At 34.0% G+C, this 23,480-nt stretch overlaps 1 protein-coding gene across 1 annotated transcript in view; it reads left to right on the plus strand.

Annotated features, from left to right (window-relative positions):
• Nucleotides 1-23,480, plus strand: part of TRHDE (thyrotropin releasing hormone degrading enzyme) — a 386,150-nt gene that overhangs the window by 217,386 nt on the left and 145,284 nt on the right. Inside the window, exon 6 of the mRNA XM_037154152.2 lies at nt 13,440-13,577. Coding sequence (XP_037010047.2) covers nt 13,440-13,577 — 138 coding nt within the window. The remainder of the gene's footprint in view (nt 1-13,439; nt 13,578-23,480) is intronic.

Below are 23,480 nucleotides of genomic sequence, written 5' to 3' on the forward strand. Positions count from 1 at the left end.
CTAAAACGTTGGAACACCTCTGCCTAAGAAGGCTGTGTCCTTCCTTCCCTCACAACTTAGTTTTGTTTCTTTTTCATCATGGTTGAGTGCACATGGCTAGAATGTTTTTGATCACTTTGAGAATCAGGAAAACCAGTGATCTAAAACCATGACAGGGTCTTAAGAGATTGGTTTGTCCATTTCAGGTGGCCGGTTGGTGGGCCCTTTAAGAACCTTCAATTTTCTTTCTATGTTCCCTGGAACATTGATCAGAAGATGAGTCTGACCATCATCCCATCTAACTGTTTTAACAAATGCCTGACTAAAACAGGAATGTCCTGCTCAGTATGTTTTAAAATCTCCCACACAAGGAGGTTCTGCAGGTCTTCACACAACCTGGCATTTCCTTGAGGATGTCTGATCATTGAAGTTAATCTTCCAGGAGGAAGTTTGGTCTTCATAACCCAAGCCATCAGTGGTTTTGTTAAAACCCAAGCTTGAAGCTCCATATCTCAAGGTGGAAAGAGAAGCTGGGGCCTGATTTCGATGTCTGGTAACTGCATTGGTACCCATAGAGCTGAGCGTAGCTGCTGGTCCAGGAAGCTGGTGATGCATAGGGGTCAAATAATATCCACAGTCCATGCTCCCAAAGTCTGTGCTCTGTGGCTGCTGCCGTGGGTGGCTCTTAGCTCTTCGATTGTTAAACCGTCCCCTGGTAACCCACCAAGGGATGCAATAAGTCCATAACTGAATGATTAGACTCAGTGCATTGACTGCTTAAGGTGGTTGCTTCAGGTAAGACATCATGCTATGTTGTTAGGAGACACAGAGCTGGCCCAAATTGAGGGGGATCCAGCTGGAAAGCCTCACTTTGCTGGGGGTGGACAGATTCAGGGTCCTTGGTGGGTAGATTTGGAGCAGTGGAACTAAGGGCTGGGCAAACAAGCCAACAGTGGTGTTAGTTAGAAAGCAGCAGCTCTTCCATGTTCCAGCACTGACTTAAAAAATGCAAGGATTTTTTTAAACTGCAAAGTAATTTTGTTCAGAAAGATGTGAAGTATTTTAGATTTTGTATATTTTAAACTTAAAAATAAAAGATAGATAAGCATTCCCTTTAGAATAAAATATTTTTTCCCAAAACTGTGTCCAGGTTTGTAAGATGTCAAAGTCATTCAACATTTCTTTAGGAATTTCAAAAGCAACCAATAAATTGACAACATTAAACACTTTGTAGGAAAAAAAAAAACTGAACTTGGAGCCTAACAATAATGCAAGGTCATATTTTTTTATATGAAGAAATACTGCAGGGAAAATTAACCCACTTATTTTTTCCTTTTCAAGTAAGAGAATTTTGTAAGCCCAAATGTTTTAACTTGTTAATATTATCAGATGTCTCTTGATAAACCAAAATGTTGATAAAGTCTAAAATTTATAGTAAATAATGCAATATTCTGTGTGTGTGTGATTGGCAACAGCAGATCATACCATTGTTTAATTTGCCCCCTTTACCTAAAAATCTTAACTTCCTACAATATATGAATTGTCCAACATCTAATATTACTCAGCCTTTCCCCAAATATGTTTACAAGAATTTGCTTTGCAAAACCTCTAACACAAACACAACCAAAAGTGAAAGCTGTGGACTGAATTGGCAAACCAGTGAATAATTTGTTAGTTTTCTAATTATTACTCATCCTTAATGATGCAGCTATATGTTTTAAATGACATTAGAACACAGCTCGTTTCTAAGGAAGGAGTTACTGTCTCAGAGTCCATAACACTTCATTGGACTTTTTTTTTTTTCATCAAGGTTACTTTAACATTGTTCAGATGTTACTAGACATGAATGTTAAAAATAAAAATAGTGAGTTCAAGTTTTACAAAGAAAAATGCAAAAGAGCTTCCTGTGAAGACAGAGCAGAGAGACACAGAGAGAGAGAGGAGATAATATGAGGTTGATGACAGTTTTGCCTCGATCGCTCTAGTAACACTTGTAATAATAAAGACTTAAAAGGCAGTTACTATTTGTCATTAAGCACCTGACATATATTTATCCTCTGTGAAATAGAGTAAGACATTTTGTTAGGTAGCTTGAGAGTGCACTGGTTTGTTATCATTTTTCTTGAGCTCCCACAGTCCAGTAATGGCTGGGACACCATGCAGTCCCCCACTCAGGGACCTCTTCTCAACCATGAATTCAAAAAGATAATTTTTGGTAGAATGTGTTTTGACACTACGTTGAACTACCTCTCTGATCTACCATTCACAAATTTAAGAAAGTCCCCCCCCTTTTTTTTTTTTACTGTAGTTCAAGTACAGTTGTCTCCATTTTCCCACCACCACTCTCCCCTGTCCACCCTCGATCCTACCTCCCTTTGGCTTTGTCCATATGTCCTTTATATATGTTCCTTGATGACCTTTCCCCTTCTTTTACCCATTATCTCCCTCTGTCAATTTGTTCTTTATTTCAATGTCCCTGGTTGTATTTTGCTTACTTGTTTGTTTTTTAAATTAGGTTCCACTTATAGGTGAGATCATATGGTATTTGTCTTTCACCGCCTGGCTTATTTCACTCAGCATAATGCTTTCCAGTTCCATCCATGCTGTTGAGAATCATAGGAGCTCCTTCTTTCTTTCTGCTGCATGGTATTCCATTGTGTAAATGTGCCATAGTTTTTTGGTCCACTCATTTATTGTTGGCACTTAGGTTCCTTCCAGCACTTGGCTATTGTAAATTGTGCTGCTATGAACACAGGGGTGCATAGGTTCTTTTGAATTAGTGTTTTAGGATTCTTAGGGTATAGTCCCAAGCAGTGGAATTGCCTGGGCAAAAAGCAGTTCTACTTTAATTAAACCCCTCTTGAGATTACTCATATTATTAACTTTTTCTCTCTCCCTTGGATTGATGAAATATATATTTTTTCTAATGATTAGAAGTGTCCTATTTGGGTCATATTTATGTTTAAAAATTAAGATATGTAAGAATGCTTTTTTTTCTCTAAGAACCTACTTCAAATACATGTGTCCATTGAATTTCTTTAATCATTTTGTTTCCATTTCTTCAGATTGATAATCCAGTGATGCCTTTCTTGATGCTGTTAACAGTATACTACTTCAATAATTTTATATAAACTAGTTTAAGAGTTGCTGCCACTTTTTTTGCTATTACATTCAATTATACATTTCATTCACTGTTTATTAATTAATTCAAAGAATTATCAGTACCTAAAATGAGTAATTTATTTTGCTAACTCCTATGGAATAAATTTCATGGCATTATTAATGTGGAACTGCTATATATTAGTTATACGCTGTATTTTATCTTTAGTGTATTGGTTTCAGTTAGTGGGTGTGGATAAATTTAGATTTTTTTTTTGCTCTTGGTTGACTAGACGTACCAATGTCTGAAGTTGCTCTGTTTATGAAGTAGTTCAAAAAACACATATCTAGAACCTCAACCAGACTGTTCATATTCATAGATGTATCTGGAAAATAAAATTTAGTGCAGTGTCTCTCAGTGGATCAGCCAAGTGATGAAACAATAAAAACATTTACCTACCTGTTAATATTTTTATATAACATGGCTTAAACATCTTCTCTAATATTTATTCAAATGACCTAGATACAATAGCCATTTTTTAAAATTTAAATGTTGAATATCTTTTGCTCTGTTAAGTTCTCTTTTAAGTCCTTTTTCTAAGCTTTGCAGCCTTACTTGGAAGGTAAGTACTTGAAAGAAATCTGTTCTTTTGATTGCAGTGGTGTTGGTAGTGGTGCAGTGGGATATTTGCATCTAAATACTTATTTCTCAAGTTGTCTGATTAAAGATGAGTTTAGGTCAATTGCTCTTTCAGAGCAAAATTTGGCATTAATTCATACTCCTCCTAGCTATCCACATGATCAGTCCAATTTGAAGGGCCTTAAACATAATGCATGTTTGAAGATAACCATTTAAAAATAACTCTTTAAGCAAAATTCTTTGCTTTACATTTAAGACAATAAAGAGTTTTTCTTGGAATCTTTGGCTTCTTTTGAAAGCTGCAATGTACATCCCAGGCCTAAATGTACCATTTTTTCCCATGTGTAATGCAAGGTATTTTGCCTAAATTTTTGAGGGAGACTTGAGGATGTGCATTACACATGGGTAATACCTGAAATACCTTGTATCTGTTCTTATGTTTTGTAATTATTTGTTACATAGAATTTCTTGTACCATAATATGTTAAAAAATAAATGCTGGAATTTCTTTATAATATAAAAAACAAGTATGTAAATGTAAATAAATAAAAAAATGAATTAAAATATTAAAACAAAATATTTTCCCTGAAAGTTTGGGCCAAAAATATGGGTGCACATTATGCCTGGCAAAATATGTAACTTGTATCTTGACTTCTCACAATAAATAATATTTTTCTTTCGGCTAAACATTTTGATGGCATGTTTTTGAACCCTAATTGACAAACTGTTTCTCAGGATTCATCTGTATAGATTTGTTCATTTTTCATTATTTAACAAACATTGATGGAATGACCATTTTTTGGAAGTTTCTCAGTTGGAGATGGGGAATACACAGCCGAGAGCATGAACTTCGGTGCCCTCAAGTCTCACAGGCCTGCTCACAGATTCAGTTAAATTGTTTTTGTCAGAGTAACATTCTTTACAATTTCCTAGAATGAAGTTCAATTCCTTTTTCCTACCTATCCCATGTATTAAATTTTTGACTCTCTGACACTAGTTATGTAATTTTGTTTCCACGAGCATTTGAACAGGAATTTAATCTGTTTAAGGTGATTATTCAGTATGCATTTAAAATATTCTGAATATTTTACCAATCAAATATTATAGTGCTTGATTGGCTTATTATGAATGTTCCTGCAAAATAGATATTCTTTTGTGATGAATGTGATAAAAGATGTGTGAGTATCAAAAAGATCGGCAAATTTGATTTTTTCGAACTGTCTAATCAGCTTGTCAAAAAATTAGGCATAGACATAGAGGAAAAGATTCTAACTGCCCAAGTCGAGGTAGGGTTATTAAAAGGAGGAAGAAACTTCTCTCTCAGGAGCTACTGCACCATTAATTGTCAGCATTTTATCCAAAGTATAGTGTCTGTAAAGTGTTCAATGATAAAAGGCTGGCCAAAAGTTAACAAAAAATTGTGAAATGAAGGTCACCAGAACATTTATGAAAGATTATAACAGTTACTATGGCTTTATTAGGAACTCATTTATTGAATGAAAAGAATATTGAGATTAAAAATGTGTGAAACACATTGGGTAAATGAAGGATAATAGAAGGAAAGCAGTGAATAAATCCTAAAAAATAAAGGGAAGCCAAATAATATGGCCATTTCAAGAGGGTTATACAGGATCCAGCAGAAGTAAGGCTTGCTTGAGAGTGTAATGGATGTTGAGTGTCTCACGCAAGATGGACAGCAGTTTGAATATTTCCCCTAAACTGTCATATTGTGTGTTTGAGTGTGACATTGTTATGTTGCAGAATTACACCCTTAAAATTTTGTAATAAAAGATTCTGTAATAAAATGGGGGCGTTATTTTTGCCAAACTCTGTATGAACGCACATGGCATGTCATGACTGTTCCCAGTGAGTTTTTTTGGCTGCTAGAATCAGAGTGAGGTGTGTAATTAGACAATCTGTTCATAATTATTGTTGTGATTAACATTATTTGTAGTACCTTCATGATTGTTTCTGAAGACTTGGGAATACTATAATCGATAAAACCATGAGTGACTGATGGTGACTATGTCAATGGTCATACTGTACTTTGAAGCATCCTGAGTAAGTCTGCAGAAAATTCAGCATTTGGTTGTATATAGTGCAGGACACTTGATGTTTCATCTTAGCATTTTCCCTCAGCCGTGTCACATCTTGGATAATATGAGGCCTGACAGATTTAACTTGGATGTCACAAACAAAGCATATGGCAGCTGAAGGCTGTAGTCATTGAAGAGACTCACAATTTAACCCACTCTCTGTGTTAGTCAGGTTTGAGAGTATGGCAGTTCATAAAAACCTGTGCAGGGGGAAGTGGAAAAAAACAAAACAAAACAAAAAAAATCCTGTGCAGGGGGTTATTTGGAGTTATTTGGGGTTATGAGAGGCTTGTAAAATCATCCAAGACACTCTTATAGCAATATAATTGCTTTTTTAGTTTGTACATTGATTAAGTCATCTTAGAACATTTGTGGCTTGGCAGTGGGTGAAATGTGGTTGATAGTTAAAAAAAAAGAACACATTTCAGTTACTTAGTGTAATGCTGGTGTGAAAACACAGAATACTGTTACATCAATAGAGATCTTCCTGGATTATTGTGTTCAGGTATCACTTTCTGTAAAAGATTAGGAAACAAATACAAAGGCAACAATTTCATTATAGTACTTATTTCTTTGCTGTCATTAATGGTGACTATTTTTAAAATTATTCTCCAATGTTTTACTGTATATACATGTATTTACATAACTTTGACTTTAATGTAAGTGGACTGTTTTAACAAGCTGTGCATGAAAATGATTAACATCTTGCACATGCGTATTTTAAAGATGAGATTTTGAAATATTAAGTTTATAGTACATGATTTTATGGAAGCAGTATTTATTTCCACTAGCTCTTTAGTTTTAGTCCATCTCTCAGTATGATTTAGCTGTCTATAAAATGTTAACTAATCAGCTAAATAATAACAATATTTTACAAGTATACCTCGATAACTTTAAACTGAGTAAAGCTTAAAATATCTTTGGACATATAAAAAGTTTATAAAAGTAGGATGACAATATAAAATAACAGAACATAAATCTTTTGACATTTTAGGAAAATTGGAATCCAAATAATTTCTAATTTTTATAAATATGGCATTATGTTTATAAAAGATGGTAATTGCAAAGTTACAGATACAGTACACAAAGAGATACAAAATTAGAGATACATCTCATAAAAAAACTGATATTTTCTCCAAATATGCTTGCGTTTCTTGTTTAAATTCTTGATCATATTCCTCTGCTTTAGCCTTTGTCATGTTTTAATTTTATGAAGAACCATAGTAAAAAGCCAAATCATAAAATATTGGCTATACTTGTATCCATTACTCTAGCCTTGTATAAGCAAGGGCTTCAGATTAGTGATGATTCATGTGGAATTTTGTTCATTTAACCTATGACATCAAATGTCTTTATCTTGTGGTAGTGTATACATTTCTATCGAGGTAAAACATGAATTACATATATGTTATTTATTCTCTTTGTAATAGATAAATTGAGGTTGAATCAACATGGTCATAGATGCTGAAAGCATTTTTACCTATAAATTTTCCTCCGCTCTCTACTCCCATAGTACTCTGTTTATGCTACTAATACTTCAGCCATCATAGCATTATCTTTCCTTTCATAATGGGAATTGGCAGGAGGCAGGAATTGTGTCACAACTGTGTTTGATTCCCCAAACTCTAACATAAGGCATATATGTATATGAAGCAGTCAGTAAACATGTATGGACTTAGATTACATTGTTTAAATAATTTTATCAGACATTCTTATTGATTTGACTCCCAGGATTAGAAAGTGCCTTTATCTTTATTTAAGAGGACATTGTGATATTAAATCCTGGAATAAAACATTACATAATACAGATAAGTGAATTTATAGTAATGGACAATATTTATATCTATTTGGATATATGTGTGTTTTTATGTACATATCTTGATCTATGTCTATGTATATGTTTATATCTACATTAACTCTATCTACATTTTGGAAATCCAAAGTGAGCACCTTGTTTCATCATCATTGTTCATCCCCAATTTGGCTAAATTTTAGAGAGATAATTGGCGCAATATTTTGTGATCACAAAGATAAAGCTCATATTGTGTTCTATTTGTCCACAATTATGCAGCATTGTCCTACTTTTGCTCTATTGTTTCCAGGTGCTTCTCACTCTGGTTCACTTTCCATTATTTATTCATAGTTATCTCTCCAAACATAGGTCTGATGATGTTACTTCTTAATTCTAGCTTCCTAACTTGGCATAGCGGATCCTTGGTGATTTTGTTGTCTGTCTGTGCAGATCATTTGTCATTTACCTCATTAGATTCACCTTCCGCCTCACAAAATCCCGGTCTCCCCAACATATCATGTCGTTTCAGACTTCTATGACTTTCCCCTAGCATTTCTCGCTGTCCAAAGTGCCCCCTTGCGCTGTATGTTCCAGAAAACTCAAATCATCCTTAAAGATTCAACTCAAAATATCAGTTCAAGAGCTATTCCAGCTTTCTGCCAGGTAGAGCAAATTAGAGCCGCTGTGTAGTTACTCTATCTTGAATGTACTTCCATTTTTACATATAGCAGGTGGTGTTTTAATACTTGTTTTTATCTTTGTCTCTTCTTTTACTGCTATGAAGTAACTTAAGGTCAGATTGGTGTCTTCGTACCCCTTTATCACCAGAACCAGGCCCACCATCTTGGATACCACAGGTGTTCAGTAAATATTTGTGGAACAAATTCTCCTATTTGATTTTCACGACCATATATGTTTACGAACAAGGATGCTCAGGTCTAAAAAGATTAACTTGCTTAAGGTCATATAACTAGTGAATGGCAGATATTTTTCTTCCAGCCTAGGACTCTTCACAGTAGTGTGACTGTCTTTTCTCCTAGAAATACCAAAAGAGCTACTTATGTTCAGACCTATTCTAAAACAAATTGATTTTGCAACAGGATGGTTGGACCTGGAGATTATTATGCTAACAGAAATGAGTCAGTCAGAGAAAGACAAATACCATATGATTTCATTCATATGTGGAATCTAATCAACCAGATGAGCAAACAAAATATGAGTCCCCGTAGCTACTCTGATTCCACCCACCATTACCCTGAGAAAGTTTTCTTCTGCTCTTTTAATGCATATCAGCACGTCACCACTGCTTGAATTGGCCCAGGCTTGGCTATCACCTTCCTTGTCTGGTTTGATGTATCTGACTTCCTTTTACCTCGATTCAGATGATTCTGATTTTTTCCCTTTCTTTTCTGGTGACAAAGTGTCTGCCTGGTATTTCTCTTCACTAAAATTAGTCAGCCTTCTTATAGGAACTTAACTGACAGTCCCGCCTTCAATAGTGTTTCCTATTTTCCCACTCATCGCTGTGACTTTGACTAGACCAGGCACATTCACTTTTACCCCTTCAGACCTTGACATGCTCAAGCAGCCATTTTGAGACACCAAGGAATGTATTTCTTGGGTGTATCTAATGCCATGATAATAATTCTTACTAACTCCCCTTACATATATTCTTAAATACCAACATATGATGTTCTGATATTATTAGAAATAATAGAAAAGAGTGCATTTTCCCCCTGAGACTTCATTTATATTTGTATACACACTAAAATTTGTTGCCAAAAGTTGTTTAGCACCTGGCTTCTTGTCTGAGACTCAGGCTCTCTCTTTCAGTTGCTTGTAAAGCATATCGCTTTTGGACATTCATTGCCAAGTTCCTTGCAATGTCTAAAGTTGATCTCTTATCTTGACCTCTAAACTAAACATTTTTTCACTTCTCCATTTCTATTAATACCTTCCCCCTTTTAAAAAAATTCCATCAATTCTAGAAGCCATGTAGTTATCTCTTAGTACTTCCTCCCCATCATCCACTAGGGAAACCAAGGCATTAAAGCATCAATTTCAGTTGATGTTCATTAAAAATATGCTGATCCAACAGTCCTTGTTTTACCTCAGCAACAGCTTATTTTAATGCATCATTGCCACATCCCTACCTGGTAGACGTGCCACTTTCTGTCTCATCTCTCTCTATATCAAGTCATCCTGTGTACCACAGGTAGGTTAACTTGCCCAAGACACTACTTTTGTTATGTCATTATGTCTGTTACTGCCTATTTATTAAGAGCTCACTCATCAACCCGATAACTGAGGATTCAAACAGAGCAGATTTTTTCATTGTTCCTCTCTTTGGACTTGCCCCACCTTTTTAGCTGCTTCCCCTACTCGTCTGAGTAGCCCTTCTTCCTTCAACAGCCCATTCATTTCCTCTGTGAAGCTTTTCCTGAATGAATGAATTATTTTACCCTTTGTGTTTTATACCATCCATCATATTATAATATAGTTACCTTTTTATGTATCATGTGTGTAGTTTGTCTTCCACTTTTGAGTGTTTTAAGGTTTTAGTCATGTATTTATTCCCTAAATACAGTGCAATATCTGGCATAGAGTAGAAATTTAATACACATTTTTAAGTAAATATATGAATGAATAAATGAATAAAATAATAGTGGCTTTTTTTCCCATATGTTATTCTCAACATTGTGCATTTACTTAAACCTTGTTAACTTTTCTGAAAGCCTTTGCATTATTCTCCAAACATCCAAATGTAATATATTTTTAGAAATAGTTCAAGGTGATATGATATATATTTTCGTATTATTAGAACTGTTTAAATATGGGCATGTATGCAATAACTCCAAGGGATGTCTGTATTAGGGTGGTAGGATTTATTGTTACTAATAGCATTAAACTTGTAAGTAGGTTCTCCATTTTACCTTATTGTGCTGCTTGTTGAAAGTGGAAGGGTGGTATATCATGGTGTTCTTAAAATATGAAGAAGAATAAAAAGTAACTGTTGAATGTGCACCATAAGTATATTATTTCCCCCCCCCACACCTCCCTTTAAAGTTCCTACCATGGTCACATCGAAAGCAACCTCTTCTATTAAACTTTCCATGAATAATCCTATTATTTTTGTATATCTTGTGTATTTTGTATATTATTTATTTATATATGTAGATATGTAGTTATGTATTCATAAAATAATAATTTTGTTCTTTACCCTTCCACTCTGTAGCATTTCCGGTCTGTAAGAGGAAGCACTTATTTTGATCACTGTGACTATTTTGTTTTATCTTTTATCTCACATGATAGCCAAGCTTTACTTAACTTCATTTTCAAACTTTCATAGTCTCAGGTCAACAGTGGGCAATCAATCAATATTTAGTAGTTTTTGCTGTTATTTTTGTTGTTATTGATAAAGAGAAGGAGGATGATGGTCCCAGCCAGGACTGATAAGCTAAGATCATTTCTTATGATTCAGTGACACAGGTCCTTATAAAAAAATGAGCACTTCCTCTCTTGGAAACCCTTTGTAGTCTGATTAATTTGAGTTTGCCTCTGGCTAGAATTTTCTTTTTTCCTTCTCAATTTAAGGTACTCGCTCTTCTGATCTTTGTGGGTGCCCTTCTGCCAGGTTTTTTTTTCTCTTTTTTTAAAAAAATATTATTATTATCTTTAAGGGAAGAAAAGAGGAGAGAAACATCAATTATTCCCCACCAGATTCTGACGAATATCTACTCTACACCAGCAGTTTTTTCTCTTTTTTCCCCCCTTTTCTTTTCCTTATAAATCTCTTTTGATGCCTTTTTCCTCTATTACACACTATCACTCTTTTCAACAATGTAAAGGATGATTTGTTTTGCTAATGACTAATACTACTAAATTTAAACACTGCTTCTTGAAACTCTATTGACTAGTAAAGGTTTGTTTTTATTTTTCTCCAGAAACATGAAGCAGTATGTCATATATAACTTATATTTGCTTAAATATGAAAGTTTCATTTTTGAAATTTACCTCAGATTTTAGTTTTATAATAATATAGCCAATTACTTTATACCACTTCAAAATCACATTTCGAAAACCAAGGCGTGTTTACTAAATTTTAATATTGACCAATATATATTTATATATTATTTCTAAATATTAATAATTAATATTCAAATAAACTATCTGTTTAAGGTCATTTTACACTGTTTTTTTTTTTAATCGGTTGAGTAACATAACGGTATGGGCAATCACTATTTGAAGAGTTGAATATTTTATACCAGTCTTTTTGTACTTAAGATTTTAAATCACAAGTTTCAACTGCATTCTCTTTAATTTCATCTTAAATTAGGAATTTAATTTGAGAAGAAATACAGTATTAATTTATATCATATTTGTCAATTTAATTATTGTAAGTTGGAACTTGTCATCGTGGTCTCTTAAGGTCTGGAATGGTCTTCTGGGCTTTGTAGGGACTTTTGGTTCAGTCATGGCCACACTGTGGTCTTTGAAGCAGAGACCATTGATGTGATGAAACTCATAGGCCAAAAAGGAACTGAAGACATTAGCTATATCACCCATAAACTATAAAAATAATCTATTAGAAAATGAACATTATAGTATATAGTCAGATGGCTAATTAATTAAATTACTGATTAAAATTAAACATACTAAATCACCGAGCCAATGATAATGAACAAAAATGTTTAAAGTAACACATATATAGATGCCTAATTAACTATCGTTTTCTTAGCATAGTTATTCTCCATTTCTATTTTTTAAAACCCAGGGTTGGTATACTTTCAACTTGAAATTGCAACTCACTCAGAAATAACAGGCTCCTTATCTGCTGGCTCAAAGCTAGGAGGCTCCAGGAATGAATTCAGAATTAGCTAGAGCAATTTAAGTGTTGCCATCTTTAACCTCTGCAATGATACTCAGGTCCCAACTATCTGGCAGCTATTTAGCCCTTGTTATCTCTTACAGCTTCCTTTCTCTTTCTTTCCTCCCTCAAGGAAGGCAGGAGGCCAGGAGGACTAATAGCTGCCAGCTTTTTTGTTAACAAAACCCAAGCTGTTTCTTTTAAAGCAGGCTTCCTAAAACGAAAACAACAGAGAGGTACTTTTTTCTTTACAGTTGATTCCTAACATAACAAATCAGCTTTTATTAGGGCAAATGCTAATGCCTCAAGAAGCACAGAATAAAAGTATCATAATTTTGTCTGTTTTCAAACTTAAGGTAATGGAATATTAATACCTACTCATCTCTACTTTATGTTCATTATACTGAATTCACACATATATTATATATCCACAGATATTACAGTTTCATGTCAATAATGCCTTGTATTATAAGTGTGTATGTGTGTGAGAGAGAGAGAGAGAGACTGAGTTGTTCAAATGCTATTAGAAATGAATGATGTAAATAGCAAAATAGCACTGGAACCCTGAAATTTAGTTATTATTCTTATATTGAACTCAGCCAAATAGATTATTTGAAACTGGAATCGTAGCCTTGACCCTGCAGAATGCACAAATAAGGTTACTTACTCAGTTTCATTCTGTGCCCACTGTCCAAATTCGCTTTAACCACTGTTAAAGCACAGAGTTCACTTTTTAAAAAATCCATTTGTAGCTCATCGATTTTGTTTCATGTGCTCAAATCTACCACTTTCATTTTAGAGTAACTTAAGGGGCATTTAATTTACTGTGTTCTCTTTAAAGTTAAGTCTTGCCATGTAGCCTGATGAACATCACTAATTAAGCAGCACATATTCTGTTCACATAGTCACACGCATTCTGTCTTAACCGTGAATCACCTATGATATCGCCCTGTTTACTGTGTTGCAGGAGAAACAGAGGTTTCTGACGGATGTTCTGCACGAAGTGATGCTGCTTGACGGCTTGGCCAGTTCCCATCCAGTATCACAGGAAGTGCTACAGGCAACAGATATTGACAGGGTGTTTGACTGGATCGCTTATAAAAAGGTGGGAATAGATCAGACCCAAGTGCCAATTGGATATTTCACCTGATGTGTTGTATTCTTCTCTTCTTCCTGGCTGATGGAAATTTACTGTGAGCTGGAAAACATACAGTTAGTAGGTTTGTGCCATTTTATGAATTAGGGCTTTGCTTTATAAATCAGTAAAATGGAGATGAATGTTTGTGAAATAATGATAGAAATATTGGAAGTATTAATGAATATATGTTTGGAGACTCCATATGACATTTCTGTACAGATGGACTTATTTAAATGTCAGTTTAAATATAATTAATAAGAAAACCAATCTATATAGTGACACTATTTTTCATGAATGCCCCTTAAATACTTACTTATCTTGATTGGCTGATGCAAGCAAGCAGCTGAATAGACAGTGACATGACATGTACTTTATAACAATTGCATGAAAGAGATTTGGGAGATTCAGCATGTTTCCTGCATTCCAAGCATAATAAATGAAAATTTAAAGACTAGACTTTGAATGGCAGAGATTTTGGACCAATGACCAGACAGAAAAATAAGATGCGCTATGAACTTTTCCCCATTGTTACTTGGATTAGGATTTTCCTGGTGGGCCTATCTTTCAGTTCTAATTTTACTGTGAGCATGTACGTCTCAGTGTTTAACACTTAATAATCTTTTAATAATTATTAAAATAGTGTTAAAATCTACTTTATAATTGGTATGGTGTAGATTGAATTGTGTTTATGGAATTTCTATGTACTTTATTGATTCAATAATGTTTTAAATGAAAAAACTTACTAACATTTTTTTTCTTAAAAGCAAGATATTCCTAATTATAACTAGAGGTCAAATAGTAATTCATCAGAATTCTCTGGTGCAGCAATTTAGAAATATGGTTTTGCATTCAGGAAATGACTATCTCAATGATTATTACTGAATAGTGTATGCCATATGTATAAATACAAATTATGTTAGAAAATATCTTTTCAAGGCAGTGATCATCACATTGGCTCAGAAAGGTGTTTTGATGTTTTATAAAAGTAAGTAGAAGTGTAGAATCATATTTAAATATAAATATATTTAAGAAACTAAATAAATATTTTAAATATACACTATTTTTTATATGTGAGGTTTTAGGCTAGGTTTTGTTGGATGCACAGTCAGATCCTTAAACTGTATCTACCCATGAGATATAATGCAGGACATAATGTATTAAGATGGCTTGAGATGAGTTTAGAGAGAGGTCTGTAGTTATTTCCCACCTACCACCAAGTCCAAGACTATTTATAAATAACAATTTACTTCAGGATGAGTAATATCTGGAAATATGATTTTTAGTAAATATGTTTTTACACATAAATGCTATCATTTCTACCTTTATTATATTTGAATAATTTCAAATTCACTTGAGAAGATGAACATTTAAATAGTAGGAAAATAAAGACACAATAATTATTATTCCATCTTCTCTACAGTTTGGAAGAGAAGCCTCACGTTGGAATGGAAAACCTCACATCTGTAAGGCTTTCCATTTACAAATGTGATAAATAAGCAAAACTATGCCTCAGTTTTTAAGACTGCCATTATAAAGGTTACTGGCTTACTTGTCTCTAGCTATGTATTTTTATACTTTATTGAAAAATAATTGACAAATATAACTATGCATATTTAAGGTGTGCAGTCTGATGATTTGATATACGTACACATTGTAGAATGATTACCAAGGCCAAGATAATTAGTACACCCATTATCTCACACGGTTCCCTTTTCTGTTGTGGTGAGAATGTCCAAGAGCTGCCCTCAGCAGCTTTCCCGCGTGTGATAACTGTGTGATTAACTGTACTCACCATGACATACACTGGATCATCAGAACTTCTACTCTCACACCTAAAAGTTTGTACCCTTTCACCTGTGTCACCCCCATTTCCCTCTTTCCTTAGCCCTTGGCAACCATGATTTTATTGTTTCTATGAAATTGTCTTTCAAAAAAATTCCACATAGAATTAATACCACGTAATATTTGTCCTTCTCAATCTGGGTTGTTTTACTTTGCATAATGGCCTCCAGATTAATTCATGTTGTGGCAAATGACAGGATTTAATGACTGTCATAATATTCCATGAAGGAATAATATTCCATTATATATAGGTATATTTATGTATATATTTTTGTATCCATTTATTCATTGCAAGACATTTATATTGTTTTTATATTATGCCTATTATGAATAAATGCTAAAATAAACATGGTTTGTAGATTTTTAAAAGATACTGCTTTTATTTCTTTTGGATGTATACCCAAGAATAGGATTGCTAGATTATATGGTAGTTCTATTTTTAATTTCTTGGAAATTTGCTTTCCATAATGACTGTACCAATTTACATTCCCAGCAGCACTGTATATATTAGGGTTCTCTTTGTTGTATATTCTTGCTGGCATTTGTTATCTCTTATTTTTAATAATAGTCATTCTAACAGGTATAAGTTAATAGATCATTGTGGCTTTGATTTGCATTTCCCTAATTATTAGTGATGTTGAGCCTCTTTTCATATACCTATTGGCCATTTATATGTCTTATTTAGAAAAAAATGTCTGTCTGTTCAGGTCCTTTACACATTTTAACTGGATAATTTATTATTTTGCTCTGGAGTTGTATGACGTTTTTATATGTTTTGAGCTTTAGCCCTGTATCAGATACATGGTTTGCAAATGTCTTCTCCCATTCTGTAGTTTGCCTGTTCAGTTTATTGACCTTTTCTTTTGCTGTGTAAAAGCTCTCTAATTTGATGTCCTCTTTAGTCCTATTTGTTTATTCTAGCCTTTGTTGCCTGTGCTTTTGTTGTATCTAAGTAATTATTGCCAAGACCAATGTCAAGGATATTTTCTCCTTTGTTTTCTCTTCTGGAAGTTTTATAATTCCAGGCTTACAATGAAATCTGATTTGAGTTAATTTTTTTCAGTAGCATATGATAGGAGTCCAGTTTAATTATGTTTTCCATGTAAATATTCTGTTTTCCCAGCATCATTTATTGAAGAGACTATTTTTTCCCCATGTGTGTTCTTAGTGCTCATTAAAAATTGGTTGGCCGTATCCATTTATGTGTGGATTTATATCTGGGCTCTCTAGTCCATTCTGGGATCTATGTACTTGGGATTTTTTATTATTATTTTTGGCAGTACAATTCTTTTTTTATTATAATAGCTTTGTAATGTAGTTTAAAATTAGGACATGTGGTGCTTACAACTTTGCTCTTTTTTTTTTTCTTTTCTCAGAATTGCTTTGGCTATTTTGGATCTTTTGTGCTTCCATACAAATTTTAGAATAATTGTTTTTGAAAAATGGCATTGGAATTTTGATAGGCATTGCATTGAATCTGTGGATCACTGCATTGTGTGGTTATTTTAACAATATTAATTCCTCTAATTCAAAAAATGGACATCTTTCCATTTATTTGTGTCTTTTTCAATTTCTTTCTTCAGAGTCTTATTATTTTTAGTGCGTAAGTCCTTGGTTAAATTTATTCCTAAGTATTATATTGCTTTTGATATTATAAGTAGTGTCACTTTCTTAATTTTTCTTTCATATAGTTTATTGTTAGTGTATAAGAAGAACTGATTTGTTAGTTGATTTTGTATTCTTCAGTTTTACTCAAATGATGATTTATAACTTGTAACAGTTTTTTTGTTGTTGTTGTTACTTATTTGCTATGGCTAAGACTTCCAGTACTATATTGAATAGAAATGGCAAGACAGGGCATTCTTGTCTTATTTATGGTCTTGGAAGATCTTTTAACTTTTCGACATTGAGTATGATGTTAGCTGTGAGCTTGTCTTCATGTCTAGCCTAGTATCTCTATGCTGTAAGTACCACTGAAAATATTGTTTTTGCTACATATTTTTAAGTGATAATAGGATCTACCCATTTCCAATGAAGACTTCTCTCAAGAAAAAAATTTTCTTTTTTTGAATAACTATAGTGAAATATAATTAAAATATGATAAATTTCACGTTTAAAAGGTACAATTTGATATGGTTGATATATGTATGCAGAGTGAAAACATTACTATAATGAAGTTAATGAATATATTCATTAGAAATTTGCTCATAACTCTTTGTAATCCCTCTTTGCATCCCTCCTTATTCCTCCATTGATCAATTTTTGCACTATAGGTTAAATTGAGCTTTTTAGAGTTTTATATAAATGGAATCATACTGTATGCACTCTTTTTTTTTTGGTCTGCCTTCTTTTATTACACCATTCATGTTGTAGCACATCTGGATATAATATAATTTGTTTGTTCACCTGAATATTTTGGTTGTGTCCAGTTTTTACTATTACAAGCAAACTTGCTATAAACATTTATGTACAGGTCTTTGTATGTGTGTTTGTTTTATTTCTCTTGGGTTCATACCTAGAAGTGCAATGTTGAGATGATATGATAGGTATGGTTATTGTTTTGAAACTACTGAATGAACTGTTTTCCAAAGTAGTTGTACCATAGGACATTCCTGCAGAAAGTGTATCAGGGTCCTACATTATTCACATCTTCCCCAACACAAACATACACATAATTAAGTCCTTATTTTAAATACTTTGGGATATCGTATTTCAGTTTTAATTACATTCTCCTAATGGCTAGTGATATTGACCATTTTTTTCACTTGCATGTTTTTCCTATGTCTTCCTTGGTAAAGGGTCTGTTCAAATTTTTTGCTCATTTTATTAAGCGGGCTGTTTGTTTTCTTACTGCACACTTATGAGGATTCTCTTTATCCTCTGCTACAGGTTCTTTATCAGACATATGTATGCAAATATTATTTCTCAAACAGTATCCTGCCTCTCACTTTAATAACAGTGACTTTCTAAAAGAAAAAGGTGTTAAATGTATTTTATTATTTTTAAATGATAATGCTATTGGTGTCATATTTAAGAAATCTTTAACTCAAGGCTCTGAAAGTTAGTCTTTTGTTTTTTTTCTTCTAGAAGTTCTATAGTTTTAGGTTTATATTTAGATATATGTTTTATTTTGAGCTAATTTTTTTATATGGTGTGGTTTGAATAGAATATTTTTTTCTTTGCATATGGATGTCCATTTTTCAAAAACCATTTTCTGAAAAGTGTTTTCTTTTTGCACTGACCTGCCTTTGCACATTTGTGGAGAAATCAGTGAATTATATATGTGTGAGTCTATTTTCTTTCAGTGACATATTTTTAGTGAATATATATTTATTCCTAAATACTTAATATTTTAGGCTATTGTAAATGACATTGGTTTTAATTCCCATTTATGATTTTTATGTTCTATGTAGACATGCAGTTGATTTTTGTATCATTTTCTTGTACAATGTTAAATAAAAGGAGTGAGAAATCTTTGTATTGTTCCGGATTTTAAGAGCAATACATTCAGTCTTTCACCATTAGGTATGATTTTGCCGGAGATATGTTATAAATACCCTTTACTTTTGTTTTGCAAATGTGCATTGTGTTTCTAAATTACTGAGAATTCTAATATGAAATGGATATTGATTCCAACAAATGCTTTTGCCCATCTATCAAGATGGTTGTATATTTATTTATTTTATCCTCACCTGAGGACGTTTTTTCATTGTTTTTATTTTTATTGTATTTTCCATTACCATTTAGACCTTTATACCTCCCCCTCACTTCCACAGTTGCGACACTGTTGTCCATGTCCATGAGCCCTTTTTCATTTTTGCTCAATCCCTTCTCCCTCAACTTCTTTCCACTCTTATCTGTCATCCTGCTCTGTATCTATGAGTCCGTCTTGATGGAAATTATGTTGGATCCATTGGTCACTTTGGGTAGAATGCACGTTTCAATGATATCAATTCTTTCTATCCATTAACATAGTATATACTGCCACTTATTTGTGTTTTCTTCAGTTTATTTCTTCAGTGTCTTAGTGAAATCATATGGTATTTGTCTTTTTTTGACTGGCCTTTTTCACCTAGCCTGATGCTTTCCAAGTCCATCTGTGGTTGAAAAGGGTAAACGTTCCTTCTTTTTTATGGCCAAGTTCTATTCCATTGTGTAAATGTCCCATAATTGTTTTATCTTTCCATCTACTGATGGACATTTGAGCTGCTCCCATATCTTGGTGATTGTAAATAATGCTCAAGGAACATAAGGGTATTAATATTTTTTTTGAATTAGTGTTTTGGGTTCCTTTGTATATATTCCCAAGAATGGGATCACTGGGTCAAAAGACAAATCCATTTTTAATTTTTTGAAGTATTTCCATACTGCTTTCCACAGTGGCTGCACCATTCTATGTTCCCATCAATAGTGCAAAAGGGTTCCTCTTTCTCCATATCCTCCCCAGCACTTGTTGTTTGTTGATTTATTAACAATAGCCATTCTGATAGGTGTGAGGTGATAGCTCATTGTGGTTTTAATTTGCATTTCTCTGATAATTAGTGACATCAAGCATCTTTTCATATCTCTATTGGCTCTGTATGTCCTCTTTGGAGAAGTGTGTATTCAGTCCTTTGCCCATTTTTTTTTAACAGGTAGGAATTTATTATTATATTTTTAATTTTAATTTTTATTATTTTTCAAGTACAGTTATTTGCCTTTTCCTCCACTACTCCCCGCCCCCCCCCAGCCAACTCCACCTCCCTTCTCTGATTCCAAACCCTCTTGGTTTTGTCCCTGTGTCCTTTATAGTTGTTCCTGTAACTCCTCCCTCCTTCCCCCCCCCCATTATCTCCTCCCACATCCCCTCTGGTTACTGTCAGTTCATTCTTAATTTTAATTTATTGGTTATATTTTGCTTGCTTTTTTTAATTAGGTTTCACTTAAAGGTGAAATCATATGGTATTTGTCTTTTACTGCCTGGCTTATTTCACGTAGCATAATGCTCTCTACATCTATCCATGCTCTCTCAAAGGATAGTGATGGGTGCACAGGCCTGCAGTGCCCGAGGCATCAGGGATGAGACATAAGACAAATTCACACAAACTACCTAGTCCTGTGGAGGAAAAGGGATGGCACAGGCTACTCCCTCAAGTGGGGAGCGCCTTGGATCGGTCTGGCCACTCTTTCAAGGGGAGAGCACCGCATACCCTTGCCTTGACAGGGTTTTACTGAGTTTAATTTTCGCAGGAATACAGGTAAAGTTCATTAATCATTGTCAGGCAGTAAGGATTAACCAGTAGATAGCATAAAAAGAACTCTGAGGGCCTATTCTGAGTCAGGGTCTGTTAGCTAAAGGGCTACAAACCTTTGGGAAACAAACTCATTTCCTGCTTGGGCCTTCATCATTTTAACTAAGAGCATTCTTAGCAAAGCAGGCTTCATAGGATTTTACATATCCTTTCTCAGGGAGCCCGCCCTTTCCAGCACAGGGCTGCACTGCCCTCTGTCATTGTTTCAGGCTTAAGTCAGGCAGAGGAGGCAGATAGCCAAGGAAATTTCAAAGACTTCTCTTGGACTCAGGGGAGTCAGGCTTCGTCAAAGCTCAGGGGCAAGGGTCCATTACCCCCTTTCTCCCTAGCCCCCCAAGTTCTTCCCTGGGGCCTCCATGTGATCATGCCTGTCTTAGGTCGTTCCCCCCTTGGGAAATATTACCCATCATTGGCTAATTGATCAAGCATTGGGGGCCAGTTATGGAAAAAGGAGCATAAGTAGCACTCCTGCCAGAGAGTTAAACTTTGTCTCCTTAGTGGCTTATGGTCTGAAGTTTCCTCACTCAGCCTTAGTCCTGGGGAGTTTATAGCTCCTGAAACCAGGCAGGGTAGTTCCTAACAGGATAGGAGCTCCTTCTTTCTTTATGTTGGGTAATATTCCATTGTGTAAATGTACCATAGTTTTTTGATCCACTCATTTACTGACCGGCACTTAGGTTGATTCTAGTGCTTGGCTATTGTAAATTGTGCTGCTATGAACACTGGGGTTCATAGGTTCTTTTGGATTGGTGTTTTAGGGTTCTCAGGATAAATCCTAGCAGTAAAATTGCTGGGTCAAAAGGCAGTTCCATTTTCAGTTTTCTGAGGAAATTCCATACTGGCTACATCAGTCTGAATCCTACCAATGGAGCACTAGAGTTTCCTTTTCTCCACATTCTCTCCAGCACTTGTTGTTTGTTGATTTGTTTATGATGGCTATTCTGACTGGTGTGAAGTGGTATCTCATTGTGGTTTTAATTTGCATCTTTCTGATGCCTAGCAATGCTGAGCATCTTTTCACATGTCTCTAGACCCTTTGTATGTCCTCCTTGGAGAAGTGACTGTTCAAGTCCTTCGCCCATTTTTCAGTTGGGTTTTTTTTGTCTTCCTGGAGTGGAGTCATATGAATTCCTTATATATTTTGGAGTTGTTTTTTTGGTACTGAGTTTTGTAAAGACCTTATAAATTTTGGATATTAACCCTTTATCAGACTACTCTGAGAATATATTCTCCCATTCTGTAGGTTGTCTTTTTATTTGGTTGATAATTTCTTTTGTTGTGCAAAAATTTTTATTTTGATGTGGTCCCATTTGTTTATTTTTTCTTTCCTTTTTTTTTTTTTGCCTGGGGAGATGTATCTGATAAAAAATCGCTGCAAGCAATGTGTGAGGTTTTGCTGCCTGTGTTTCCTTCTATGATTTTAATGGCTTCAGGTCTAACATTTTAAGTCTTTGATCCATTTTGAATTTATTCTTGTGTGTGGTGTAAGTAGGTGGTCTAGTTTCATTTTTCTGCACATAGCTGTCCAATTTTCCCAATACCATTTATTGAATAAACTAAATTTTACCCATTATATGTGCTAACTTTCTCTGTAGAATATCTCATTGTTTGTGGAGAGAGGGGAAGGAAAAGGGACAAAGAGAGAGCAAAACAGTGAAACACTGATGTGAAAAAGAAATATTGATTGGTTTCCATCTCATATGTGCCCCAACTGGGGATGGAACCTGCAACCTTATCTTTTGATCTATGGGAGGACACTTCAAACAACTGAGCCACACTGACCAGGGCAAGATGTTTCTATTTTTGCTTTGCTATTTTTTTTTCAGTTTGTAGTATGGTGAATTATATTCATTGATTTTTTAATGTTAGGCTATCCTTGCACTCATGAGACAAAAATCATTTGGTCATAATGTATTTTTAATATACTGTTGAATTCAATTTTCTAAAAAATTGTTTAGAAATTTTGTACCTATGTTTATTAGGGATATTAGTCTGTAGTTGTTTTTTTTCTTGTAATGTCTGGTTTTCTTAATGCTGTAATGCTAGATATATAGAAATTAAGTCATTGATCCCTTCTCAGTTTTCTAGGAGAATTTATATTCTTTTCTTTGTTACATATTTGATAGAATTTATCAGTACAGCAATCTGGGCCTGAAATTTTCTTCAGGGGAAGAATTTTAACTAAGATTTCATTAATATATAATTGATTATTTAGTTTACTTATGACTTCTTGTGTAAGGTTTGATAATTTGTATGTTTTCAAGGATTTGACTCATTTCATCTAAGGAGTTTAACTTATTGATATAAAGTTGGACATGATATATTATTCTTTCAATAACTACTGCATCTCTAAAAAGTCACATCTTTTGTTCCAGATACTATTAATTTTTGTCTTATTCTTCATTTCTGAATGTCTCACTAGAAGTTTATACATTTTATTTTCAAAACTCTAGCTTTTGGTTTAATTGATTTTTGCTCTTAATACTGTTTTATGCATTTTCCCCTCTAATCATTTTTCTTTCATTTTATATATTTTGGGTTTAACTGGTTCTTATTGTTTTAGTTCTTAAGGTGCAAGCTGAGGTCTTTAGTTGGAGACCTTTCTCTTATTATAATTCAGGTGTTTATTATATAAATTTCTTCCTAAGTGGACTCCCCAATAGCATGCTCCAAGTTTTGATATATTGAGATTTCATTTTTATTCACTTTAAGATACTTTATAATTTCCTAGTTGATT

The sequence above is a fragment of the Artibeus jamaicensis genome, unplaced genomic scaffold, assembly GCF_021234435.1.
Source record: "Artibeus jamaicensis isolate MK-2021 breed Jamaican fruit bat unplaced genomic scaffold, CSHL_Jam_final contig_233, whole genome shotgun sequence".
Taxonomy (NCBI): Eukaryota; Metazoa; Chordata; class Mammalia; order Chiroptera; family Phyllostomidae; genus Artibeus; species Artibeus jamaicensis.